Source organism: Lepisosteus oculatus, chromosome 16 (assembly GCF_040954835.1).
Source record: "Lepisosteus oculatus isolate fLepOcu1 chromosome 16, fLepOcu1.hap2, whole genome shotgun sequence".
Taxonomy (NCBI): domain Eukaryota; kingdom Metazoa; phylum Chordata; class Actinopteri; order Semionotiformes; family Lepisosteidae; genus Lepisosteus; species Lepisosteus oculatus.
The window spans coordinates 8,502,674-8,529,053 of record NC_090711.1 but is presented as its reverse complement, the minus strand read 5'-3'; the positions used below and the strand labels follow the sequence as shown (position 1 = coordinate 8,529,053).

Sequence of the window (26,380 nt, the reverse complement as noted above, 5' to 3'; positions counted from 1 at the left end):
CACCAATCTGGTGTCAACTCTGTTAAAAGACAGATGACAATGCTAGGCGTGTTTGAGATCAAATAAGTATATACCTTTAGGGATAAAATGGACAAGCAGCCTTTCAGGTGTGTGTTTAGCAAACAAACAGTGAAAGATACACGACAACCAGTAAAAAACATTTTAAAGGGCTACAACATATTGAAGGAGAGACAGCTCACAGGAGAGAATACACCTATGTAATCCACGTGCTCTGTACATTTTCAGCTTCTTAGCAGGTTAGTTGCATATGATCTTGATTTTCAGTGTAGCTTATTCCAGTCCTGCTTCCTCTGGCAATGTCTTGTTATACAGACAATACACATCAAACCTGCGCTGAAAGATAAATATATTGAAGTTGCAGAACCCATTAAAAGTTCAAATTTTGACAAACAAAAAACCAGTGCACATTATTTTACCCCATATATCATTGCCAACCGATTCAGCTGAGGCTCTTATGCATTGCAATTTAAATTCAGACATTCATCTTCTTACTGCATTTAGCTTGTTTCCTGTATGACAATTTTATAAACAGTCCTGGTTAAGTGTCTAAGCAAATCAAGGAATAAAAAAATAAATAAAAAAGTGGTGTAAGCAAAAACATACCCGTTAATAAATTAACAATACAATAATCACAACAGTACAAGATAACTCATTTTATGTGGATTTATTTGTATGACAATTTTGTCCAAAGCGATCTACAAGAGGAAATGAAACATTACAAATCTTAATTAAATTTATACAAAATGTACAAATTCACACTGCAGGGGGAAAAAACCGAGCAGAATACGTGCTGCGAATTGGGGGCGTGAGCATTTTGAATAGATGGGAAGCAGGACGTACAGCTACAGCTTGAAGAGGTCGAACAAACGGAGAGAAAGGAGCAGCCCTTATTTTTACTAGGACTGGGAAATGATTCGGCTTCGAACAAGGGCTAAAGGAACTTTAAAGTCAGACACGGGAGACTGTCAAATCGACACCCCGAAAAGCCTGGCCGTGCTTCTCAGGTCGTAAATGGGAGCACAGGATAAAACCCAAGTTTTCCTCGGATGAAGCGTCTAGCTTGGGTACTGCCACCTTTCACTAACGCTTCACATCTCCGCTACGCGGGTGTAGCATCTCGGAGTCACGGTCTGTAAATAGTCTGTTTCATACAATGACAGTTGCACTGACATAAATATACTTTCCCCTTTTGTTTAGTGGCGGAGTGCAAGAATTCATTTATCAACAAACAAAGCCAGCCATGCCCTCTTACACTACCGCAACACAGGTCAGATACGATTCAAACAAAAAAAAATAATCAGTTCCGGTCTAATAAAGGAAACCGCTTCTAACTCGCACCCACCGCTGAAATACACTTTACAGTATTACAAGATAACCCCCCAGTAGTCTCGACAGCATGTACTACACGCTCTTGGCAGCACTCTCAGGTGTGGCGCCCTCACACACTCTCTGAACTTACTGAACAAAAACAACGCAGCCATCTTGAAACGCAAGTACAAAAAGCCGAAGCGCCAAAACAGAAAGTCTCTTCGATTTTTGCCAGATTCACAACTCCAAACCAGCATTAAAGACTCATAAACATCACTGCCTGTAATTTCCAGTTGGGTCCGTTATTTGCGTTAAAAAGTAACGCGGACACAGCAGCTTAATACTATTATACTTAAACCCCACCAGCTCCTCAACCGACGGTGCTGTATCATCCTCTACTTTCTCGATAATGACGCTTTCAGCCATTTGTCCCGCCCTTTAAATCTGGAAACAACCAATCAGAATACGCCGGAATCCCTATCCCGGTGACGTTTCACACCATTCGCGCGTGCGTGAGGCCGGGTAACCCCCCCTCAGCTCATAGCAGAGTAAGATGGCGGCGGGCTCCGATTTGCTGGATGAGGTTTTCTTCAACACAGAGGTGGACGAGAAAGTAGTTAGCGATCTGGTGGGGTCCCTGGAGTCTGAGCTAACCGGCTCGGGTCACGGGAACACCGACATAAGAGGTCAGGCGGTGGGGAACCACATTGCAAGCCCTGGGGTAGGAGGCAATGCCAGTGTCCAGGAGAGCAAATTGGGACTTGCACAAGATCTGGCAAAAGCAGGTAATGTAACATAGTAAACGTTGTTTTGGTTTTTTTCTTTTCTGTTTCCGAAAGAGAAAATGTAAACGAATGCATTCATTGCCATGCCTTCCAATGTGCTGTGATATTTTTCCCTCTCACTCTGGTTTGTTTCCGTTCCAACAGGGGCTGGAGTGCAAGGGGGTGTTATTAATAATACGAGGTCCCAGGGTTCAGATATGGATGCAACGACAGGGATCACATCATCGGCGGGGTCGGAGGCATCAGTGGGGCTCAGCCAAGGCAAAACTGTGGCTGTCAGTGCCATGGTAACCGCTGTGCCCAACCACGGAGCGGGCAACGGGAAAATCGGGACGTCTGCGGTGCAAACTTTGAATGGGAGTAATGTAGTAATGAACTCTCACAATTCAGGAAGTGCCGCTGTTTTCCCCGGGACGCCAGTATCAAGTGCTACGACTTGCAGCAGCAGCAGCAGCACTGCACCTGCTGTCACAGTTGTCAACAACGGACCTGGATCGGTTGTGAAAGGAAATGTAAACGCTGTTTTGCCTTCAGCCTCAAGCACTGTTATACAGACCTCTTTCGTGAACGCGCAGAATGTTGTTACTTCGACAGTGATCTCGTCTCAGGCGACAAGTTTGGGAAGCGGACCTACAGTGACTCTAGTGCGGCCTCCGATGCACACGACCGGACCGGGTACGACGCAGAATGGGAGTACGAACAGTACGGTCCTGACTTCGGCGGTCAGTGTAGCGAGCCTGCCCGCCCCGGTGGGATCTGGAATATCTTTACAGGCTCCGCTTTTAAACAGCAGCCCGTCGCCCGTGAGCGCCGGGGCGCAGGTGATCAAGTCGGAGTCCCCCAAAACTATCATCCAGACTACAGCGCAGGCAGTTGCGCCCGGTGTGGTGGCGAACGCCGGTAACTTGACTCTTGGTCAGCCTATGCAAAACGCCCTGCAGCCAGGACCTCCACCGCAGCCCAGTTCGGCCGCGGCTATCGGGAAGAGTCCGGTCTTGCAGAATGTAGCCAGGACTTCCACTCCGGGAGCAGTCGTGCCCGGTCCGGTCGGAATACGGACTATAGCTCCGCAGGTGTTGGCTCCCCGCCTGCCCCACGCACCGCAGAATCAGCCAAATATCCAGAACATCCAGCTGCCTCCAGGTAAGCCTTTAAAAGTTTGTTTTTATTATTGAACACACCAGCAATTCTAGGGGTTTTTTTCCCCTTGAAGAACTTTTAAGAGCTGTCCTTAATTCTAGACAGGATCCTAACTCCTTCATAACTTAATAGGGACTGAATCGCTTTTAGTTCATGATTAGCTCAGCGTCTGAAGCCCAAGACAAATTTCATACACACGCTGTGTAATTATAGTCACGGTCTTGCTCGAGTAAGTCAAGAGATTGCACTTTTTTTTTTTACCTTTTATCTTTCTCGATCATGTCGGTCGTTTTATTTTCATGAACGATAATGTGCGTCTCAAGAAGAGCGTCTGCTGATGCCCCTTTCGGATAAGTCTGTGAATATGTGTAATTTTAAAGTTAGGGAACTGAAAAAAAGCTTATTTATAGCCTAAAGACCGAAAAGCTAAGCTGGTATCCAAACGTTTTTGGTTCCAATGTGTACGTTTTATTAAGTACTCCGACTTTCTTTCCTTCTTAAAGTGGCTGCTGCCACTACAACCTAGCAAGTAGAAAGTTTGGCTTGGCAAGTCCTTAAACCGTGACAATTGATGAAATATAAACAAAGACAATGTATTTTGAAGTTTGTAGAGCAAAGGTCATTATTGCACGTTAACTGTGTGTAACAATCAAAATACAGCAGCTATTCATAAACCCGTTACGTGAATCTATCCAAAGCTGAGGCTGGTGTTTCTCTCTTGGAGAACTTTTCAGGAGAGAGGAAGTTTGAGCAGGAACTTTGCAACTTATCACTTTGCAAGATAAACCTCTCAGTAAACATAAATGGCAGTTTAATTTAACAATGTAGTAGTAATAAATGACTCACAAACTGTTAGAATCAGTAACACAGGTGGCAGAAACAGTGATGACTGACAGAAGCAGTCCTCTGTGTGAGGTGTTTATTTTACACTAGTAGACATGACTGAAGTTACCCTGTGTCCTCTGAGCTAATCAGTGTTCCTAGGACCTCTTGTGCCTTAGACAGAAAAGTGAATACTGTATTATTTGTCTGTATGTGTGTTTGTTTTTACTTTCTTCGGTCCTTTAAAATCTAAAGTGTTTAAAAGCTGCTTGTTGCCATTGCTCTAAAGAGATTAATGATTACAGTGAGAAAAAGTATTCAAAAGAGGTATGTAGGCCTTATGTGTAGTTAGCTCCACTGTGAAGAAAGTTTTTAACAGTAATTCAAAACCACAGTTAGTCTAGTTACTGCATCTGCTGGTTTTGTTCATTTTATTAACAATCTGCATACCTTCGTGAACAGTTAGCCCACACAGAGGCACTGACAGATTGCTTCGGTGGTCTCTGATTTTGTACCTAACTATGACTATTAAGCATGAAGGAGGCTTAATTTCAAGCAAGTTGTTGCCGTTGTTAAACTAAAGTCTGGATTAGCTGGTGTAAAAACGAAGTTCATGTATAAAGGGTTGTTTAATCCACCGACGTAAAAAAGAATAAAGTTGTTGGTGGCTATGCTAAACGCTCCAGCTCAGAAATTGTGGTGGAAGAAGATGTGATTTCAAACTGCCAGGCACACTTACTACTTCACAACTTCACAGCACTCGGGCTATATATTCACTTCTCTTTATTTATAATAGTGCAAAGTAGGCCTGAGATATCCCTACATTGAATACTTCCTTTCTTTCTTATCCATCTCCCTGGGATATCAAAATACTGAGCTCAAGTCGTGTGATTCCAAAAAGTGCTAGGTGCTAGGTGACAGCGGAGTAAGAAGTGTCAATACTATATGATTTAGAATGGGTTTAAGTAGCAATGCAATACGATGATTTTAGTACCTGTAAGTAAAAGATATAACCGTGCCCCGATTAGGGGATGAAGATTACCCGATTGTGTCAGTTGGAATAATCAAAGGTGGCCTGTCGATGAGAGAGAGTGCCTGAAGAATGAGATGCTCTGTATCAGCATCTGCAGTCCCGTCCCGGGAAACCAGGAAACCGGCCCTCCGAGGTCATGTCTTGGAAAGCTGTGGGTCCTCTCACTGGCCCGGGACTGTCGGCTTCTTCTGTGTGGTCGTCCCTCCACGGCAGAAGCTACAGCACGAAACGTTCCGGGAAGAAAGAACGCGCAAGATGTTACACGCTGACAGCGGAGTGACAAAACTTGCTTTCTTCTGTGGGCCAGAGAACATCTGAGGGGGTGGCACGGTAGAGTGTTTTATTCACCCTTGATTGCTGGTTTTCCTGTCCGAAAGCAATGTGCAGAGCCATCGTGTTGAGCAGTATGCTGGCTGTTATATTTTTCGGAATCTCACACCAACGGGCAGACTGGTGGAAGGGCGATGTTATTAGGAGGAACCGTCTTTATTATTTTTTTGATTAGAACTCGTTTTTTGGGGTATACATTTCCAAATCGGAAAGGGCCAGTCATGAGTTTTTCACCATCCCAGCTCCAGCTCCCAGCTGTACCTTCGGCACAGGGGCGAATGAGAAAGTGAAGATTAGAATCCTCTGACACTTTCCTGCCACTTGGCATTTTACATATAACAAGCAATATAGGCAGAGGCATGTTGCTATACCATTAGCTCTGCTTGCCTCGAGCACCCAGGAGGTCCGCGCAGAAAATCACTGGGACTGAGCTACCCTCCATTGACCGGCCATATCTCGACCGCTGCCACAACCGGGCACGAGCTATACTTCGGGACCCAATTCCCCCCGGCCACGATCTGTTTTCACCCCTGGGTTCTGGTAGGAGGTATCACAGTATCAGAACACTGACAAATAGATTCAAAATCCGTTTCTTCCCCCCAAGCAGTCCACATCTTAAACAGCTCAAATTAGCACCTGTACATATTAGCACCTGCACTTTAAGGTACTGCACTGTTTGTACTATGTCCTGTCTTGGCATGATTGTAATGTCTATTGTCTAAGTTTGTGGTCCATGTCTGTTTGTTATTTGTGCCTATTTTTTTTTCTCTAATGTTACTGGTTACAGCTGAACAAGTAAGCATTCCAAAACACTTGTTGTATATGGCAAATAAAGAAATCTTGAATCTTGAGGAGAGAGCTTTAGATAGCTGACTCCACTAGGCCCTTGGTGACACTCAGTCAGCAGTGCATCATGACTTGGGAACTCCAGGAAAGCCTAGTGTTCTGGCAACAGAACATCCATGGGACCAGCTCGCCAGTACCACCCTCAGGAGAGACACCTTTGCCAGCTTCAATGGGTGGGTGGCGGAAAATCCCAGGGTCATGTATCAGACCCATATACATAGCTGCTCTGCCGGGATTCAGTCAGTGCTCAGAGAGGTCAAGTCCGATATTAACTTTGAAAGTTTTTCATTTTGACAGTGTCACGGCTCATACTGAAGACCTCAACTAATATTTTGATCATTGTGCTCGTTTTGTGTGATTTGCCTTTTCTGTTTAAAATATGTGATTAAATTGATTAGTCTTCATGGCATTTTTTCAGTATATAAATATAAACAGATCTGTACAAACACTGAATTGAAAAACTTGTTTTATTCTCCTCCACTCTTAAGCATCTTGTGCTATGGCATGTCACCATGTTAATTTATATAGATAAAGGTCTTGAATGAGCTGTTTAGATAAACATTTGTTGTGTAAGAGACAAATCTGAGGTTTATGAGGTCAGATCCTGTTTAGATGTTGTCCCTGTCTCTGTCTGCAGTGCTGTGCAGTGGTTTGACTGGTTTCAGTGACAGTACGCTAAGCTAGTAGTTCAATTTGCTCACTCATGTGCATTTAAATAGGCTGTCAGTGATAGTGCTGTAGCAGGAGTAAAAACAATGTCCCGCTGTGTTGCAGCCCCAGAGAGCAACTTCCAACTACGCTAAACTGTAAAAGCTATCTGGGGAATACCATTTATCAAAGCTCTTAACTTTAGTGTTTGAATTGCTTCTTTTCACATAAAAAGCAGTCAACTAATTTACTTAATGTCCTGAAAACAAGTTTGTTTTATTAGTTTGTAGCACAATTACTTTTGCCTACTGTTTTGTGATAGTGTCTGCATAGCTATAGTAAACAATAATGTACTGCAGTTGATATTTTTAAATTCCATATTTGTTTAGTAGACTAATACCAGAATTTAATAAATTTAGTTGACCTAATTGTTTCATTTTATTTCCTGGGCCTCGTTTTCTTATTCTTTGATCATCATTGTTTTCTTACATGAAAAACATGCTGTTTTCTTTTTTGTCTTAAACAGTAGAAAAGTAAAATAATTAGTGTTCCTAGATCCTAGAGCTAAAGATACAGGACTTGAAACTTAATAATGGATTTTGTGGTTAGATTTATAACATCTGTGTTAAGATAATAATTACAAGTTTTTTTTTTCTGGTTCTGGATGTTGTCCTACAAAAAGTATTTTTTTATACTGTATTTTGTGTCAGAATATTTGGGTTTTCTGATGGGTTATATGGATTTACATATTGCCTACTATAGTATTGTCTAACTGATTTTTGAATCCTTTATTAGTGTGTATCTTGAAGTGCTCATAAAAGTATTGTGATGAAGGTTGTGTGTTTAAAGTAAAAATTAGAGACTTGTATATAACTAGGGAACCACAGTTTTTCTAATGTAGTACAGAGATTTTAACGCTTGTCATCATCTACTCATTGATCAAACTGGAGAGCAACATTTTATTTTGAATCAATAATCTGAATATGTCCTCACAAAGCATGCTTTCTTAAAAGTCACTTTGTATTTCTTTTAAAAAGTGTGTTAAACTGGATCACCTGGAGGTAATTTGCATTTCAGTGTGTAAAAAAAATGCAAAACACTTATATGTTTGGCTGTTTGATTTAGTTCATTTTTCGATTGAAATAATATTAGTACTATATCTAAATTTTGAACTATTTTATTTCTGTGATATATCAGGTTTTAAAGAGATTGTACATTCTCTTAACAGAACATCTGTTAAGGCAATCTAGTGTTTTATTAAATAAAATACCAGTCTGACTTTACAGCAGCGAGGCATAAAACAAATAGCTCTCTTACAAGAAGATAATAAAATGTATGAAACACAGTAACATTTTTAATGCAAGCCTGATAGACCAAAAGACCAAAACACTAGTGAGCACACGTTCACATGTTGTGTAAGTAAGTAAAATATCATATGGTTTTATGTGGTATAATTTTCAATTAAATTAAATTCAATTAAAATAAGGATGACTTACTTTAGATTTATAGTTTAATACTAGGTTGCATAATAAAACTATTTTATTATATAGTTTTTATGACAACTGAGAAGCTGGTGTAAACTTACAGTTGCGTGCAAAGGTTTAGGCACAGTCAAATTGTAAGTTTCAGTAAATCTCTAATCTTTCTGCAAATTTTAATGTACAATAAGTATTTATTTACAGTTGTATAGATATTAAAAATAATAAAAGAGTGAATATGACAAGTGCAAACATTTGGGCATACTGTCAGTCAGTACTAAGTAATACCTCCACTAGCATTTTTTTGTTTTATCTGTCCACAGCACTTTGTTCCAAAAAGTTTCTGGCTTATAAAGGTTTTGTTTTACAGACTTTAAACATTGACTTTTGTGATGAGATCGTAGGAAAGGTTTCCTTCTGACAGCTCTCTCATGCAGATCATTTTTGCGTAAACAACACTGTTGTGTGGACCTGTGGACGGCTACTTCAGTGTCGGCTAATCTTTTCTGCAGATCTGTGGATTCTGCTTTGCAGATCTTACCAGTCTTTGAGCAGTTCTATCAGAGATTTTTCTGGGTCTTCCAGATCTTGCCTTGACTTCAACAATTCCCTTTAAGTTCTCACTTTTAAAGCATATGAAACAAACACCCATCACAAGCAACACAAATCTGTTTCTTAATAATGTTTCTCACAGATGAAATTGCAAGCATTTAGAGATCTTTTTACAGCCTTGCCCTGCTTTGTAAGACTGAGTTATCTTTATTATCAAGTCCTCGAGAGCTGCTTAGAGGAACCTATGGTTGTTAAAAGCAGGCAGAACAACATCGCAGCCTCAGAGGTTAAAAGGGTCAAAGTGTTTCAGAATTGTCTTCACCAGACGTAATTTAAGGTCTAACGAGCCATAAGAAATGAATCGACTAGAAGGGTACCCAAACTTGTGCACATGCCACATTCAATTTTTATTTTTTTTCTGTTAAAATCAGTAAATAATAATTGTCCATTGCTATGTTTAGAAAAAATGTCATGTTTAAATTTGTACCATGCAGAGGTTGCCAAATTCTTTTCACTTAAAGATTCAATGAAACATACAGTTTGGACGGGACTGCCTAACTTTCTCACACAATTGTATAGTGTAGGATGATACATAACACTCTGTGGTGCTGTTAGTTCCCACTGAAAGCACCTGCTCTGCATGATATAGGGACAGTTCCCAACTACTTTGGAACTATGAAGGGAAATTATAGTAAATTCAGGTTGCATTGGAAGGTGTTTTTCATTTCTTATTTATACTATTCTTTATTTCTAAATCAAGAATTGCTGCATTTCAAGATAGTTGTCTTAATTTGAACGTCATGAAGAAGTACAGTAAATGTCTGTACTTTTCCTTGCCTCTAAACACACCATCTGATTTGTAGGTCTTTATTGTAGGGGGTGTAGATCAAATACATTAAACCCCCAGTTCAACAGACTTTGGATTTAACGGACAAAATCTTCTGAAGGGGAATTCTGTCTGTAAAATTGGAAATACCGGACTTTCCAATAACTGTTGGTGAATTGCTTATGATGGGTATTGTTTGTGTTTCAAATGCTTTAGCATATGCATAAAATGAATATTTGTTTAGAATAACAAATACGAAAATGTTAACACTATGCAAATAAGTTAAAAGTTAAAATAAATACTACATACATTTAAAATTCAACAATATCAAAGGTGCCCTGTACAGATAGGTCAGTTGCTTGTCATGGGCGTTTGTTTCATATGCTTTAGAGAATTTTATATACTTTATGATTTTATATAGAAATAAAGGGCTTTGGATACAATATGATAAAAGGTACAGAAACCATTTTAATTGTGTTTATTGCATTTTTAAAAAAAAGATAAATCAATAGATAAAGAAAACATTTTCATATAATTGTGTTTTTGGGCTGAAAAGATATATCTGTCTCTTTATATTTAACAGAATATTGAACATGTAGTAAGGTTATTTACCTGAACAGGCAATGCAGATAGAAAATACTAGCTTTCACGAATAAAAAAACCCAAACTTCTATTCGATTTATTTAATAACACTTGGTGCATAGTCATACAGTACCATTTGTAATGATCACTCTGTGTTTAAGAAAAGAACACATACCCCTTTCAGAAGGTCTATTCACTTCTTTCGTATGAACATAATAGTGTGGAATGAACAGTTGACCTCTCTCTAAATTGCATGAGCACATTGGGTACTGCTGGTGTATTAAGCTTGTTAAAAACTGCTACCATTTTATCTTCTTACCTGGAGCACTTTTTCCCATACTTTAATGTTTTTCTGTAGCTCGTAAGTGGTTACAGATGGTGATAACTCCGGTTATGACTGTGTCCTGTGCTTAAAAGTTGTACATCTGCAGCTAAGCAGAACAGACTGGCTGGATCAACACTATGAAGCAGATTTTCATTTTTGTCATTGTGCGTAGTTTTTCTTCAGCTGTACAAAGAAGGGGATTTGTGACAATATTTCAGTTGGGTGTTTTTTTTTAATTTGTATTTTTCATTTAGGGTACATGTACTGCACATGATCTCTGCAAATCAGTCATTTATTTTAAACCTGCCTTTCCACACTCTCTCCTTTAAAAGATGATTATCAGGGGAGTTTCCAGAAAAGTGCAGTATAAGTGTAAGGAATTAATATTATTATTATGTTGGTTGTGTTAATTGAAGTCACATTTGAAGGGTGTAATTTACCCCCAAAAAAGGAAACAAATATTAGCAGCAGCAAGGAGCTTTTCCTCCTTAAAAAGGCTTTTTTTGTGTCCCTGTGTGTGCCTTGCAGGTATGGTTCTGGTGCGCAGTGACAGCGGCCAGTTGTTAATGATCCACCAGCAGACTCTGGCTCAGATGCAGGCCCAGTCCCAGTCCCAGAGTGCCATGGCTCCTCGCCCCTCCACACCCACCAGCACTCCCCCTGTCCAGATCACCTCAGTGCAGGTAACTACCCCCTAGCCGAAGGGCCCACCCTGTCCCTCTGACTGTGCTGGGTGGCAAATGTCTTTCATTCTAAGCATGTGTCCTCTATCTTTTTCTCAAAACTTTAGGATAGACTTACAAAACAGTAGAGCTGCTTGTGAGCAACTCAGTGTCTGTATTTTCCTTTTAGGACTTGTTGAAGACTAGGTGAAAGTCAAATCTGTATTAATAACCATAACTTAATAAAACCATAGAATCCAAAGAGTGTACTTTCTTTTTCATATCATATCTTTTTTTGGTGTACTGATGTTTTATTGAACAGACATGGCATAAGTAATGATAATTATCATTTGTGATCAGTAGTTGATTCACTAAAGGGGCATCTGCTTAAGCAAACAAACTAGTAGCATGTATGGGTTTTTTTTTAAAAGAAAGTTGTGCATCTGCAAAGTGGTTTGATCACAAGTAAAGACATTGCTCTACATGTGTTTTTAACACCTAGGGTTATAGAATATTTGAGTGCAGCATTTTTGCTTAAGGCAGTGTTTTGTTCATTATAACAATACCCTTTCTACACTTAATCTCCAGGCCCCTGGAACTCCAATTATTGCACGGCAGGTCACACCAACGACGATCATCAAACAGGCCTCTCCTGCACAGACAACAGTGCAAGCTACCACTACACTACAGAGACCTCCTGTCCTACAGGTACAATGCAACACTATGAGCAAAGGGTGATTATGCAGATTATGCAGACCATGTTGCAGAGGTAACAACCATTTTACAAAATATTTTTTTTGTAAAATCCCCCATGTTTCTCTCACCTGGGAGACAGAGGAGGGATTTCTTCCTTGGGTTGAATTACTTGGTATTCTTGTTAGGGATCTAGTTAATTTCTAACTGTGTTGCCTAACAGCCCTTTGTCTCCAAATCAGATATTCAGTCCTCTATTCAAACTCACTACAAGTATTGTCCCCGACAGGATTGTGTGATAAAAAAGTTATTATTTATTGTTGTGCTGGCTGGTCCAGATCTGATTACAGGTGGGCCATATGTGTTTTTTTATGGATGTTTAGCTCTTTAAATTTTGTATTTAAATTGAAATGTTTTGATATCTGAATGAAGGCCCAGATTTAATCAGATCTTTGACCCTATCACCAATGTGAATTGTAAACTGAGACTTTTATGGTAGGTTGGATTCAGTGGGTAGAAACAAATTGCCTCTGGCAATCAAAAATTCAGAGATCAAATACTGGATGTGCAAAAATTATTGGAAGGTGGATCAAAATTTGGATCATATTCAGATTTAAATCTGGATTTATATACCAGGAGATTTGTGTATAAAATATTTACAATGGCTTCCCAGTGATCCTGAATTGGAAGAAGCGTTTAGAAAATGGATGAATGGAAATTCTAATTTCAGTTTTATTTTTTTACTTTAGAAAAAATAAAACTGTTTTAAGGCATAATGAAAGTTAGCGTGATGATATTTGTTTTTGCAGAGATTTTTATATGTAAAGACTATTGTAAACTTTTTATTAGTATGACAGCACAGGTTGAAAGTTATGTGATTTTTCTTTAGATACAGGTTTTACCAACTTTCTTGTAAACTTAAAAAGGGTTCCTTTAATAGCTGTTTTATGGAGGTGCAGCTGTATGTACAGCGAATTTAAGAACACATTATGTTCTTAGCTGTAGCTTCCGCTAGGTTTTTTCATTTAACAAAAACCTTTAATATTCTCCAATGATTTCTCATAGAAGCCTCTGATGCAAGAATAAATCTCAAACTGTTGTAGACAGTTTATTTAGTCCAAATAATGCTTAACATGTGCAGTAATCCCATGGTTGACATTGCTTGCAGCAGTACTAATGACACTAATTTAGGAAATCACAATGACTACCACTTCTTTGCACAATCAAATATCAATAATCATCAAAGCCCAATGTAATAATCTACACCAGTATGCGCAGAATTTAAGAATGTGAGAGAAATTCCGGAACTGTCTGAGGCTGACTGAGAAAGAGCGAGATCAGGCCGTACGCGTGCTCGCGCTCTCTTTCTCATCCTCTCCTCCGTTAGGGAGCAAGCACCACAGCTCACAGATCCTTCTCGAACTCACAGATGCTTAAAACTGGGGGTCATGCGAGGTAAAATGGTATACAGAAAATTCTGTTCGAATACTCAAAAGTACTTCAGGTAAATTTGATAATGTAATGATAATAATGTTTCTTTATTAGCCCTATACAATTTCTTGCATTAGGAATGCATCTTTTCGCATACCCCAGCTTTTCTCCATGGAGACACAGACACACAGACAGGGAGAGAAGCGTGGGGTCAGAGCGCAGGGTCTGCCATTGTACAGCGCCCCTGGAGCAGTTGGGGTTAAGGGCCTTGCTCAGGGGTCCAACGGAGTAGAATTCCTCTGCCAGCCGCGGGATTTGAACCGGCAACCTTCCAGTCACAGGCGCAGATCCTTAACCACAGAGCCACCGCTCCGCCCTAAACGTTACGTCCCTGGGTGGGCTCGAACCACCAACCTTTCGGTTAACAGCCGAACGCGCTAACCGATTGCGCCACAGAGAATTTGTGTGTAGCAAGGGATTACTGTATTCATCTTTTAGCTCTATAAACTCAACAATGTAAACCCAAGGTCGAACCGTTCAACTACTAGTGATGGGACTAAAATAACCTGCCCACAGCCCCGGGACTGTTCAGTGTCTAAATTGTGTTTTTTCGTTCAAGAATCCCATTGTGCTTGGGGGGACAGCCACAGCCACATCAATAGGGGCCCCGTCTTCAGTGCAGCCAGGGGCCTCCCAGCGGACTGTAACAGGGGCCACTGGGACCCCAGCCACCACTGCAACGGTAAGAGCCAGGGTTAGCGCATGCAAACCTCTACTTGGGTTCGTGCTTCCTTCTTTTCTTTTTTTTTTTAAATATTGTTCATTTCCGGAGCTTAGCACTGGACAAAATGAGCTCAGTTCAACGAGAATAAATGAGCACGTTTTATTGTGCCACCCTTAGTTAGGGGAAAAAGTGGTGCTGAGAAAGTGCCTGTTACTGGTTTGTATGGTCGAAACCTGTTACTTTACACAAGTATCTCATTTACACAAGTTTTCTTCATTGCGCCCATCTACAGTGATGCATCTCCTTCACTGGGAAGCAAAGCGCTCCTTGCTAAAGCAGTAAGTTGTGTGCCTGTTGTTTTACATCAGTTTTGTGATGTATGAGCAATTCCTCTTGTGGATCACAAGGATTAGGAGTGGTGTGTGTGTTTTTTGAGGGGGGGAGTTCAATGTTTTACTCCAGGAATTCGACTGACCTAGTTTGAATCTGCACTGTGTTAAAACTGAAAATATGAAAAATGAAAACTTTCTTTTCTAGCGCTATAGGGTACATTGTTGTTACAGAGATGATAAGCAAGAAGTGTCCCCAGCCACCTGCTGCAATTCATTTTTAAATTATTTTGTTATGCCCATAGCCACTTTCCAAGTTTGAATGTCCCTGATGGGACGTGGTTTGGAGAGGATTCTGTTATGTTTTCATGTTTTCTTTTAAATTCTGTTTTCAAAGTCAAGCGCAACATACTTACCATTTTAAATAAGAGTCCTGTCTGTTTAAGTACTGTACTGGGTCTTTAACAGTGAGTACTCATTGTCTGCTGTATCATAATATTTGGCTGATGCCTGTTGCCTGACTTGAGGTAAGCACTATTTGATCTGACAGGATGACATCTTTCATAAGATTAACTAGGCTTCAAGGTGATCTCAGAACACAAGATGAAAGAGAGTATTGTCCTCACATCTGACAATAATTGCTTATCATGTTAATTAACCCTTTAATGGAAAGAGACTAGGTTTAAGATTCTGAATCAATGGAGTTGTCGTATTAGTAATGTGGAAATTATTTTGATTATTTTGATCATTAGTCAAATTTGTCTGACAGTAGTGTGTCGGAAAAAGGTTTTTAACTACTGAGAGTGGATTCTATGTTAATTTGGAGGTAAAGATTAAAATATAAAATATTTAAAAAATAGGTAATTGCATCTAGAAATTTTAAAATAAAAACATGAGAAAAATGTGTCTGCACAGTGATGGAAATGACAGCAATACCCATTGTATCCGTGTAGTATGTTTAATTTAGCAATTTAACAAATCAACATGTGGGCTGTTGACTTCTTCATACATATCTGACCAAGTGTTGTTTGCTTTGCAGGAAACATTAGAAAATGTGAAGAAATGCAAGAATTTTCTTTCCACGTTAATTAAGCTAGCCTCAAGTGGGAAACAGTCTTCAGAGACGGCTGCCAATGTGAAGGAACTGGTGCAGAACCTTCTGGTAAGTAAAACTGGTGCTCCTGACTGCACAGAGCAGTCATGGATCTTATGTATAGAACAATATCTTAAGCTTCAGCTAAAAAAAGCTTCCTGGAAATTTCCGAACACATTTGTGTGCTGATTTGAGTATTTTCTCAAGTAGGATCTAGTGGATCTGTATGTTACCCTGATTCGTAGTGCCTGCACACTTGACTGCGCTTATTTTTTTTCAGCCTTCTGACTCTGTAATAAACAGGCTGAATTTGTAAGGTTTCACATTGCTCTCCGTGCTTGCTTTACAGGAAGGAAAAATCGAAGCTGAAGATTTCACGAGCAGGTTATACCGGGAGCTCAATTCCTCACCTCAACCATATCTTGTGCCTTTCCTCAAGGTAAGGGTGGTGAGGTGTATATACAGATAATCCAGGAGCAGGAAGAGGACAGAGACATACAGGGACTGTTTTGTTTGTTATTATATTCAGTAACTCGTTCAAATGAATTGTATTTAACACAAAAACAAATATTTCATCCTCATTGTTGTGCAAGAAGACGGTAAAAGGATTGGCTTTCTTCAAGATTCCTTCCATTTTTATCATACAGTAGTTGAAGTGTGTGATCTGCAGTGTTCTTTCAGAAAGAGATCCACAATGTATATAGGAAGGATGATAGCACCAATGTAAATCGATTATTTGTTTTATGAATATGAAATACTTGATATCCTGCATGTCCCGGACTATCAATCTGGGATACAATGTGGGCTGATGCTGCAGCGTCTCTTTTTTTTCTTGTTTTCCAGAGGAGTCTCCCTGCTTTGCGGCAGCTCACCCCTGACTCCACTGCGTTCATCCAGCAGAGCCAGCTCCAGCAGCCCAGCACACAGGCCACCACCACCCTCACGGCAGTAGTGCTGGGCAGTACAGTGCAGCGGACAGCTGGCAAAACCACTGCCACCGTCACCAGCACCCTCCACCAGCCCGTCATCAGCCTGGCACAACCCAGCCACACCAAGCCAGGGCAGCCGGCACCGCTGGTAATAAAGCATCTCATACTGGAGGGGGCTTGGGAGTTACCTCAGTTAACTCACTCTACCGAGTCTCTGTACCACTTAACCTTTTGAAGATTACCTCCTTTTTAAGCAGCACATAAGATATTTTAGTTTAATCCCAGAGTTACAGGTTACGCCACAAGAAAAGCTTTTATCTTTATGTTTATTATTAAGTACCGAGTAGCTTGTGTAGTAGGCATGCTCACTCAGGTTACAGATTGGCCCTGTAGTCCAGATGTTTGTGGTTTGAGCCTGGGTAGTATCCAGGATTCCCCAGGTGATAGTGAACAGCTGGCCAAGCACAGCTGCTGCTGAGGTGGCTTTTGTAAGACGGGTTTTCTGAGAGTGCTGCCCAACAGTGACGTCTGAGATGTGCTGCGCACACCTGTGTGTTTGCAGAGATGATGGTGTTCCTAAGATGATAAACAATGTCAATTCCATATCGGACGCTTTTGATGTGTGACTATAGCTATAATTATTTCCGTTTAGTTTCATTGTAAAGTTTTGGAACATCGCTATCATAAATGTGTTCTCTATTAACATGTAATGCTCGTTTTTGGCAGATTCTTCAATCTCAACAGCAGGGGACAATGGTGCGGCCCCAGGTGACTTTGACACAGACGCCCATGGTAACGCTCAGGCCTCCTCACAGTCGGATAATGCTGAGTCCGCAGCCGGTGCAGGTGAAACAGCTTCAGACAGGTAACGTGAGATCGCAGGGGGTCCCTCACCTGTTCGAGACATCAAAGGGCAAGGTGCTGGGGTCAGGATAGGACGATGAATTTGGGGAAAAAAAGGTTAAAAAATAAATCAAAGGCTGACTCATAATAGAATAACTTTATATCACACAATATCGTGTGTTGCTGAATCATCCCAAAGAGCTAGTATTGAAAATATGAACCAGTATCTTTAGTTTACACTGTTTTAAGAAACATCCTCCCCCAAGGCCAGTTCAAATATTATATTGTCCATTTCTTTCTCTTAAATTTGTGATGAAGTAAACTAATTCTAAGTACAGCATTAAAACGCCAACAGCTCCTATATTCTAAGTCCTGGTGGTTAAACAGTGTTGTTTACAGCAGCATCATTTTTCATTGTGTAACAAGAAGACTGGAGCTACTTCATTGTACTGGCGACCAGATCTGAAATACTATCGTTAAGACTTGAGTGTGTTTTTAATAAGTTATATATTCAAATCTCTCTCTCTATATATTATAGTTGTCCATTTACAACTTCATGATCCTGTAAGCCACTTGTCCTCCTGGTTTCTGAGTTTTAACCGATTTTCAGTAGATGGAATCTCATTTCACTTTGACAGGCTAAGCTATGAAAGAACACAACTGCAAACTGCTAACTGTTCAGTTCCAGCAGTTCCAAAATTCATACCATTTTTTGTGAGTCCTGAGAAATGCTGCCACCTAGTACTTGATTACACACCTGCATGAGTGTGCACTGGTGGGCAGTAAAGTACTGTACTAAGCTCATGGCAGCAGCCATTACTGTCAAGAACTAATTTCATTAGGAGTCAAAATATGATGTTAGATTAGGAATTTATATTTAGATACCTATGCAGGGTTTAATTAAAGTGAAAAGAAATTGCTTAGTTTTAAGTTACAAAATGGTATTTCAATAGATGTAGATTGTAAAGCTTTAAAAATAGTTGTATGGAATTAGCATGCAATGTGACCTTAACATAAATTAAAAGTTTCCAGCACACTTAAGAGCTCTTATCTAGACTTTAAACAAGATTAAGTCTTGGAACTTTTCTTGGTGAAGCCGTGATTTCTGAGTCTCTCATTTTAGAATTTGCTAATAGCAGCTCTTTCATCAATCCATCTTTTGCAGTCCCCATGGTAAAACAGACAGTATTACCAGGTACCAAAGTGTCTCCTGCTTGTCCAGCACTGACATCAGCAGCTCAGAAGAATAAAATGAAGGATGCAGGGGGAGGGTCTTTCCGGTAAGCAAACAGGAGGCATCATACATTTCCTAACAGAGCCCCAGCCTAGTATTCTCATCACAATATTGCTGGTAGCTGCCCAGTGTGGCTGTACCAGTCACAGGCTGAGGGACAGTGTATACCCGCCAGAGAAAGCAGAGTGTCAACAGCTCTTCAGTTTAAAAGTGGAACATACGTGCGATTTAGATCTTACAAGAAATACCTTCCACGGTTATGGTATTTTTTAAGAGTAAGCAAGTTGCTGTGAGTTAAGGTAATGCCGATATACTGTATACTTATCCATATATACACCTGTTTCACTGGTGAAAATATAGCGCAGCTGCACTGATAAGCTGAGAAATAGAGGGGAAACATCAATCCGTGACTGCTGACTTTCATTAGTGAATTGCTCTATATTGTGATGTATATTAAAGCTTAATTATTCAGCATGAATATGGCCTGTAGGGTATCCTCAGGTATGAACTTGCTATATTAGTAAGGATTCCGACTCCTGTCAGAGTTTAGAGGTTTCTCAGAGTGCAGTAAACCCAAGCCCTGTTAAATTGCGAGTCCCAGGCACATCTGTAACTTCAATACTCGCTGAGGCAGATGATGCAGCCAGATCCAGAGCTTTAATTGATGGTGGCAGGAGGCCTGTCTTTTCTTGATTAAACCAATCAAATGTATGTGATGCACTTAAGCCTTTCCAGATTCTACTTTAACTATGTGGTAAAATCTCTTTGTTTTTTGGGCTGTAGTGTAAAGGTTCATAAAGGCAGGTTTTTCTCTTAAGATATTCACCGTAATGGAAAGAAAATGAAATGTCAGCGCATTTAAATATAATTGTATTTTTTTCATATTCTCTTATTATTTGTGATGTTTAGTTTTTAAGGATAGAGTGCAGTTGATATATAATTAAGTTAATTGTCTTCTGAAGACCCTTTTTACCATTACCATTTTACAGTGCACTAAAGAACCCTGTTTAATACCTGAAAGGCAATATAAGATACGCACCATACTTAGTCTGGTGCTAATTCACACACCTTGTACACACCAGCCCTGCTCATAACTGCTATTTCTTCCTCTTCAGGGATGACGATGACATTAACGACGTGGCCTCGATGGCCGGCGTCAACTTGTCTGAGGAAAGTGCCAGGATACTGGCTACGAACTCCGAACTTGTGGGCACGCTGACGAGATCCTGCAAGGACGAGGCCTTTCTCTTCACATCCTCTTTACACAGAAGGATATTAGACATAGGTAATAGTCATCTGTCTTTGGTCCTTGCAGTATACATTTAAGATTTCATCAAAAGCATTATTAATTTGTTGACCAAAGAACTGACTATTTCATTTTTTTCATGACCTAACACGTGGATCCATTAACCTAAGAGAAAGACTTGAATGTACCATTACAAAGAACATATCATCTTGACCCCAATAACTTTTGACAAATTTGATTATTCATATGGTTAACTGGTCAACTGTTACATACATGTTTGTGGTATAAAATATGGAATACTATGATACATTTGTGCCCCGGCTAGGTCTGTTGGTAGAGCATGAGACTCATACTCTCAGGGTAGTGGGTTTGTGTCCCACGTCAGGTGCCAGGTCCTCCATGTTGGAGGTTGGGCACATGGCAAACAACTCTGTCCAGTAAAAACCAAATGTTACGGTAACATCAACAGGACGTTGCTGCCACTATTTGCTGGAAGGCATAACAGGCAAACATCCATCCATCCATAAATGATTCATTTGTTTAGCATAATGCTCAGAGTATGTGCTGGTTTGATAACTAACTGTATATTTTTGGGAATGAGATACAGTAAAATTATAGCGAGTCATGTCCTCTGTTGTTTGAGATGATAAATATACTTTCATATAATTTAAAACATTTAATTTCTGTGTTTCTCATGTCTTAGTTACGTCTTGATCAAGGAGATCCCGTAATTTTTACCACTAGCATATAAACTGCTTGCAGATATTATGTGTGACCCATTATTGTGATGCACACAGCTTATTTAGATATGGATTCAAAATCTAAACTATTTTATTTGTTCTCTTTAGGTAAAAAATATGGAATAACGGAACTTGGTCCAGAGGTGGTAAACTTTGTCTCACACGCAACACAACAAAGGCTGCAGAACGTAATAGAGAAAGTGTCAGAGATCGCACAGCAGAGAAATATGTCGTTCAAGGTAAGACTGGTACATCACTGGTACACCTTTATAACTTGTAAAAGCAATGGCTATTTAGACCATATGTTATTGAATATGAATATCATTGATGTACATGTTGGGATCATGTACAGATCTGTATAGTTGATGTAAATCTTAGTTAAGAGCATTTTTTAAAATACATCCAGGGTACGTAAGTCACAGGTTTTTTCCATTCTTTTGTAGAATTTTGCAAATGATCCAATGCCATTTGTATGATTCAACTAAAGTGAGCACTGTGCAGTTTTGAGTGCGCGGCTTGGGTCCTGATCTCTAGCGGTTCTGTTGCAGGAGGACGATCGGTACGAGCAAGTCAATGATGTGCGCTCCCAGCTGAAATTCTTTGAGCAGCTAGATCAAATCGAGAAGCAAAGAAAGGAGGAGCAAGAAAGAGAAATCTTAATGAAGGCAGCAAAGGTAAGGGAATGGCCTAAAACAAACAGGTTTTGTTTTAAAATTTTAAAAAATGCAGTTCGATTTTGCCTTGGAATCGTAACTATCATGACCTTGCAGTGGAAAAACTTTTTTTTAAGAAAAAGAGTTTACACTCATGATGTTCTATTTTTTGTGCCACGTTGCTCGGAATCACAAGTTTAATTTAAATTCTTTTTAGATTTGTTTTCATTATTCAGGATATATTAATCTTCTTGGGAAAAGTCATTGATTTACAATATTTAAAGCGCTACATTGAGTATATCTGACTCCAGTGTGATACAGTTGAAGCGTCAGTCCAGATCTCGACTGAGTGGCACAGAACACAAGTCTGTCTTTTTCTAACATTCATCTGTGAAGAGCTGGGCGAGCTGGTGATGATATGTTTGTACTGTGCATTGTTTGTCTGCAGTCTCGATCTCGACAAGAAGACCCAGAGCAGCTCCGGTTGAAACAGAAGGCCAAAGAGGTAAGCAGATCCTTCAAGACGATTGAAGCGTGTGACGTGATTGTCTTTCCTGCTTCGAAGTGAGTGAAGAAAAACAGTTTTTAGTGAAGGGAATATTGCTTCACAATTTCAAGTGTACATTTTCATTATTTTCTAACTTCATAGATAACAGAAGTGATTGTGTGTCTCCTAGTGATGTACTGAAACACTCCTGATGCAGTCTCTGTCCTTGATGGAACTGCGAGTTAAATTCCCTCACTCGAAACTGTATTGTGAAAGGGGGGCAGCAGGGGTGCCAGAGCTAGCCTTGACGCGTGTGCGTGCTGTTTCACAGATGCAGCAGCAGGAGCTGGCCCAGATGAGGCAACGGGACGCCAACCTCACAGCACTGGCGGCCATCGGGCCCAGAAAGAAACGGAAACTGGACTCTCCAGGATCTGGGGCCGGAGCTGAGGTACGGCTTTTCCACTTTTGTGTTCCTGTTTCACTAATGTAAGAATCAGCACACGTTATAGGAGTGTAGAATACTGTAGTAGAATAAGTCAAAATAAGTATCAATTTAATCGGGACAAATCAAATCACCTTAAATATCCTCTACAAACAAGCAAAGTGTATTATGGATTGCATCTCTCACCCACTCCACTGTAAGTGCACACTTCTCCCATCTGGGAGACGCCTCTGTGTCCCCAGGTGTCATACTAACAGACACAGGAAATTTTCCATCCCCACTGCAGTCTCTTTCAAACAATGTATCGTAACTATCTTGCTGTAACACTGTTGCACTGACTTCTTGGTTGGTAAAAGTTTGTCTGTCATTGTGTTATGTTGGGAGTGTGCTGTAAAATCAATTTCCCCAAATGGGACAATAAAGCATGAATAGAATCCCGGTTAGTGCACCCGAAAACTATACCCATGATGAGCTGCAAGCCCTGTAAATCAAATTTAAGTTTTATTCAATTTTGTCATTCCCAAGATAATTGTTTTCCACAGTGAAACCAGAGCTTTTGAATCTTGGAACGTGTTTCACGTTTGTCTTTTTAACTTTATCACCTTCTATAAAGAGCGGTGCTATACTGTTCTGTGCTTTCTTACTGCACCTGATATTATCTTGACATTATATACAGTAAATTATTCTTACTGACGTACTAATAAATATGGAAGCTTGTTAAAGGTTAAACTGTTAATTTTAAGAACAAAGGAAAGTTTTGATTCTATTGTGTATTTTATGCCCCTGAATTGTCTTAGTTTATGGCTCCCTCTTCTGGGTTAAATGTGTTACTGCATTGTCCTTTATTTTTAGAGGTCCTGCCTCTGGTAGTATTTTACTCTTGAGGTGAGGTTAGTGGTTACAGAAATGTGCTAAGTAAATTAATATTCAGAAACATTTTCATATCTATTTTTTACTAGCACTGTAACTTCTTTCTCATGGAAATATTATTTTAAGATATTTTGTCTTCAAAGTGTTGCTTAGAACTTATAAGGTTCAAAAAGTGGTAAAAAACTATAGCAAAAACAGCATTAGTTGCAAAGGAATTTGAAAAAATTAATTAATTAAAACAGCAGACTTGTACTTGATAAATAAGGAAAAAGAGTAATAACCATCATTACAGAACATATGTCTATATAATTAGAGCTTGTTTACTATTATATTACTCTGTTCATGGAAAACATTCTCATTTACTCAATTCAAGTGACCATTTCATGCAATTCGTGCTGAATAAACTCAACATTATCAGTCTACATCCTTACGAATTGGAGTGAAACAAGGCTTATAATATGGCACGCAGCACATCAACCATGTGGAGATTACATAGTGCTAATAGACTGTTATTTACAATCACCTGTAAGTACACATTGTTAGCATTGTTTTTAAATAATTCATACAGAAGACAATATTATCCAGGGGGACTTAGAAGAGTTGACAAGTTTAATGCAGAAGAAAATTACATAAACCCTGATTGGATCTAGAATAGCTGTACTATAAAAGACTCCATTTAATCAGGTGTTCAGTCAGATTTTAGAACTAAAATGTTCTTCAATATCAAGATTCAATTATGTGTTCATTTTATGCATTCATGGGACTTTGTTGTTTGTCTATCTTTTAATTCATTTTACAGAGCGCACCTTTTTTTAGCATGCAAAAAGTTAGTGCTCTTTTTAGGTCCATTGCCTTTCCATCTCTTTATCACAGATTTAGATTCTAGTAAAGTTAACAAATTAGTGAAACACATGCGGAACAAATAAAGGTAACAAAGATGGAAGCAGCAACACTAACAAGCAGACTTAGAGCCGTGGATGGAGCAGACACTTTGGCAAATTAAACCTAACATGGACAAAAGTGACCCATCCTGAATGTATGCAGACAAACGGAATGTGTTATACGGGTGACTCTAAACAGCTGGAAGCTACATGTGAAAGGGCTCTGGAGTTTTATACGGATACCTCTGTATCCTCAACACTCCAATGTGGGGACGCAGCAAAAATAGCAGAATGTTTGGTCCAGTTTTTCAATGCTTTCGTAAGACTGCATTTACGCTATTATGTTCAGTTCACGTCCCCATACCACAGAAAGGGATATTTTAAATGTAGAAAGAGTATACATAAGAGGCGGTAATAATGAGTCTTGGTATCAAGGGATTATTATATGCAGATATGCAGAACTAAAACTCTTCAGTCCAGAACAAAGGAGGCAGAGAGAACATTTGATCTATGTGTATCAAATGGTAAGAGGGATCTATAGATAAGGCCAACCCAAGAGACTTTCAGTCTCGGCAATGAAACCAGGACACTGGGTCATAAATGGAAGCTGAAAGGAGATTCATTTAGGAGGGAGAACACGTAATGTTGTGAATATCTGGAACAGGCTTCCCAGCCATGATGAGAGGAAGGCACCAAACCGGCTCTTTTTCAAAAAGCAGCTAGGGGAAAATTTAGCCACTAAGACTAGAAAACGAGCAAGATGGGCTGAATGGAGTCCTTTCGTTTGCAACCTTCCTCGAGTCCCACGGTCAAGGGGCGGGCCCCTTCGAGTGAGCGGCAGGCCGTGCGGGATGTCCCGCTCGCGAACGTATCGCCGCGGGCTGGCTGCTGGGCGTTCTCACAGGCGCTGTCTCCTCCCCCCCCGCAGGGCTCGGGCTCCCACGCGTCTCTACCGGGCAGCTCCAGCGCGGGCGCGTCACGACAGTTCACACGCCAGCGGATCACTCGCGTCAACCTCAGGGACCTCCTCTTCTGCCTGGAGAACGAGCGGGAGACCAGCCACTCGCACCTCCTGTACCGTGCTTTCCTGAAATAGCACCGGCTGCTGGCTTTCTGTGGGCAGGAGGCGTTCATGGGACTTTCCTCGTTTGTGTCTTTTAATAAATGATATATATAAATTTTACAGAGAGCGCCTTTTTGTAACACGCAAATGGACAAATGTACAAAATTATACATAAAGAAATCCATTTTATATTTCTGTTTATTCAAAAGGTTCAGTTAAAATTTCTATAAAATTGTTACTGTTTTATTATTACTATTATTTTATTACTTTATTATTATGGCCTGTGGATTCTTTTAACTGGACAGATAATTGTTACTCATCATTTACTGAGTTGCCTTCTTGCCAAAATAAGCCATATATTCGTACCTGATCTTACAAGGCTAAGCAATTAATCAGCTACTCGTTTTACTGATTTTTTCCCACTGTTTTGACCTCAGATTAATTTAAACTGGTGTGTTTTTTGTATTTAAGATTTTTAATCAAATTAATGATTATTTATCTGTCAGTTTGCTTTAAGTGTTTGAATTGAGAAGATTATATAATCTCAATAGCTATTGTCAATTTAACGCATGGTTTAAAGGCCTCTTGAGCCTACGCAATTGTCCATAGTTTGAATAAAAAACAACAAATTTGATACATTTCCTAAAACATTTTTAAAGATGACTTTAGTAAATTCTTTGCATAAATCTAATTTAATTGCACTGTTTTGGTTTTTCTATTAAAAACAATTTGATTCAGATATGAAAGATGTGTCACTGAGATTGCCGAACTGTTTTTAAATATGAATCAAATGTAGAAGATAATTTCTGGGAATTATTGCCAGTAATTGTATATAACTTTGGCACATAAAATACTATGTACACCATAATTATTTTGCTAAAATGGACTGCATTCAATTACAGACCTACTTTCAAGCAAACAAGAAGCCAGAGGATAGTCCCCCATTCTTACCTATTTTTTTATTAAATATACTAATTGTTTCTTTATATTTTTCTCAAGTATTGTATTACAATTGTTTATCAATAGTACTTTTATGATTGTAAATACTTTTGTTTGTAATTATATGTTGGTTATTCAATGAACAAAACTTTTCAAATGCTATGTTGTTCAATGAACATTATGTGTAAAGTCAATGCTATCCAGTATTTTTACCAATGTCTGGTAACTGTTACACTTTCCCCTTTGTCTTTTACAGAGAAGAAAGAAAAAATTAAACTCGTATATATCCCTCTTTTCATGTAAATTTTGCACAGTCACTTGTTTATATGTAAATATTTTACCTAAAAAAGTTTTTAATTGCTATTGTTTTATATAGGATTGAAAGAGAATTAACTCCTTCATTAAAAAAAACAAAAACAGAA

General features: G+C 39.5%; 1 protein-coding gene and 1 non-coding gene across 2 annotated transcripts; one reads left to right on the top strand and one right to left on the bottom strand.

Moving 5' to 3' along the window:
• The first annotated feature begins 1,862 nt into the window (after window positions 1–1,862).
• On the top strand, window positions 1,863–26,380 carry taf4a (TAF4A RNA polymerase II, TATA box binding protein (TBP)-associated factor). Its single transcript, XM_015364728.2, has 16 exons — window positions 1,863–2,114; window positions 2,259–3,257; window positions 11,225–11,379; window positions 11,947–12,066; window positions 14,102–14,224; window positions 15,575–15,697; window positions 15,978–16,067; window positions 16,472–16,705; window positions 17,284–17,422; window positions 18,566–18,680; window positions 19,750–19,919; window positions 20,729–20,859; window positions 21,169–21,294; window positions 21,722–21,778; window positions 22,092–22,211; window positions 24,885–26,380. The coding sequence occupies exons 1-16, from the start codon at window positions 1,883–1,885 to the stop codon at window positions 25,050–25,052; spliced, it is 3,102 nt and encodes a 1,033-aa protein (XP_015220214.2). The 5' UTR covers window positions 1,863–1,882; the 3' UTR covers window positions 25,053–26,380.
• On the bottom strand, window positions 13,869–13,942 carry trnan-guu (transfer RNA asparagine (anticodon GUU)). Its single transcript has one exon. It is a non-coding gene; the product is annotated as a tRNA-Asn (tRNA).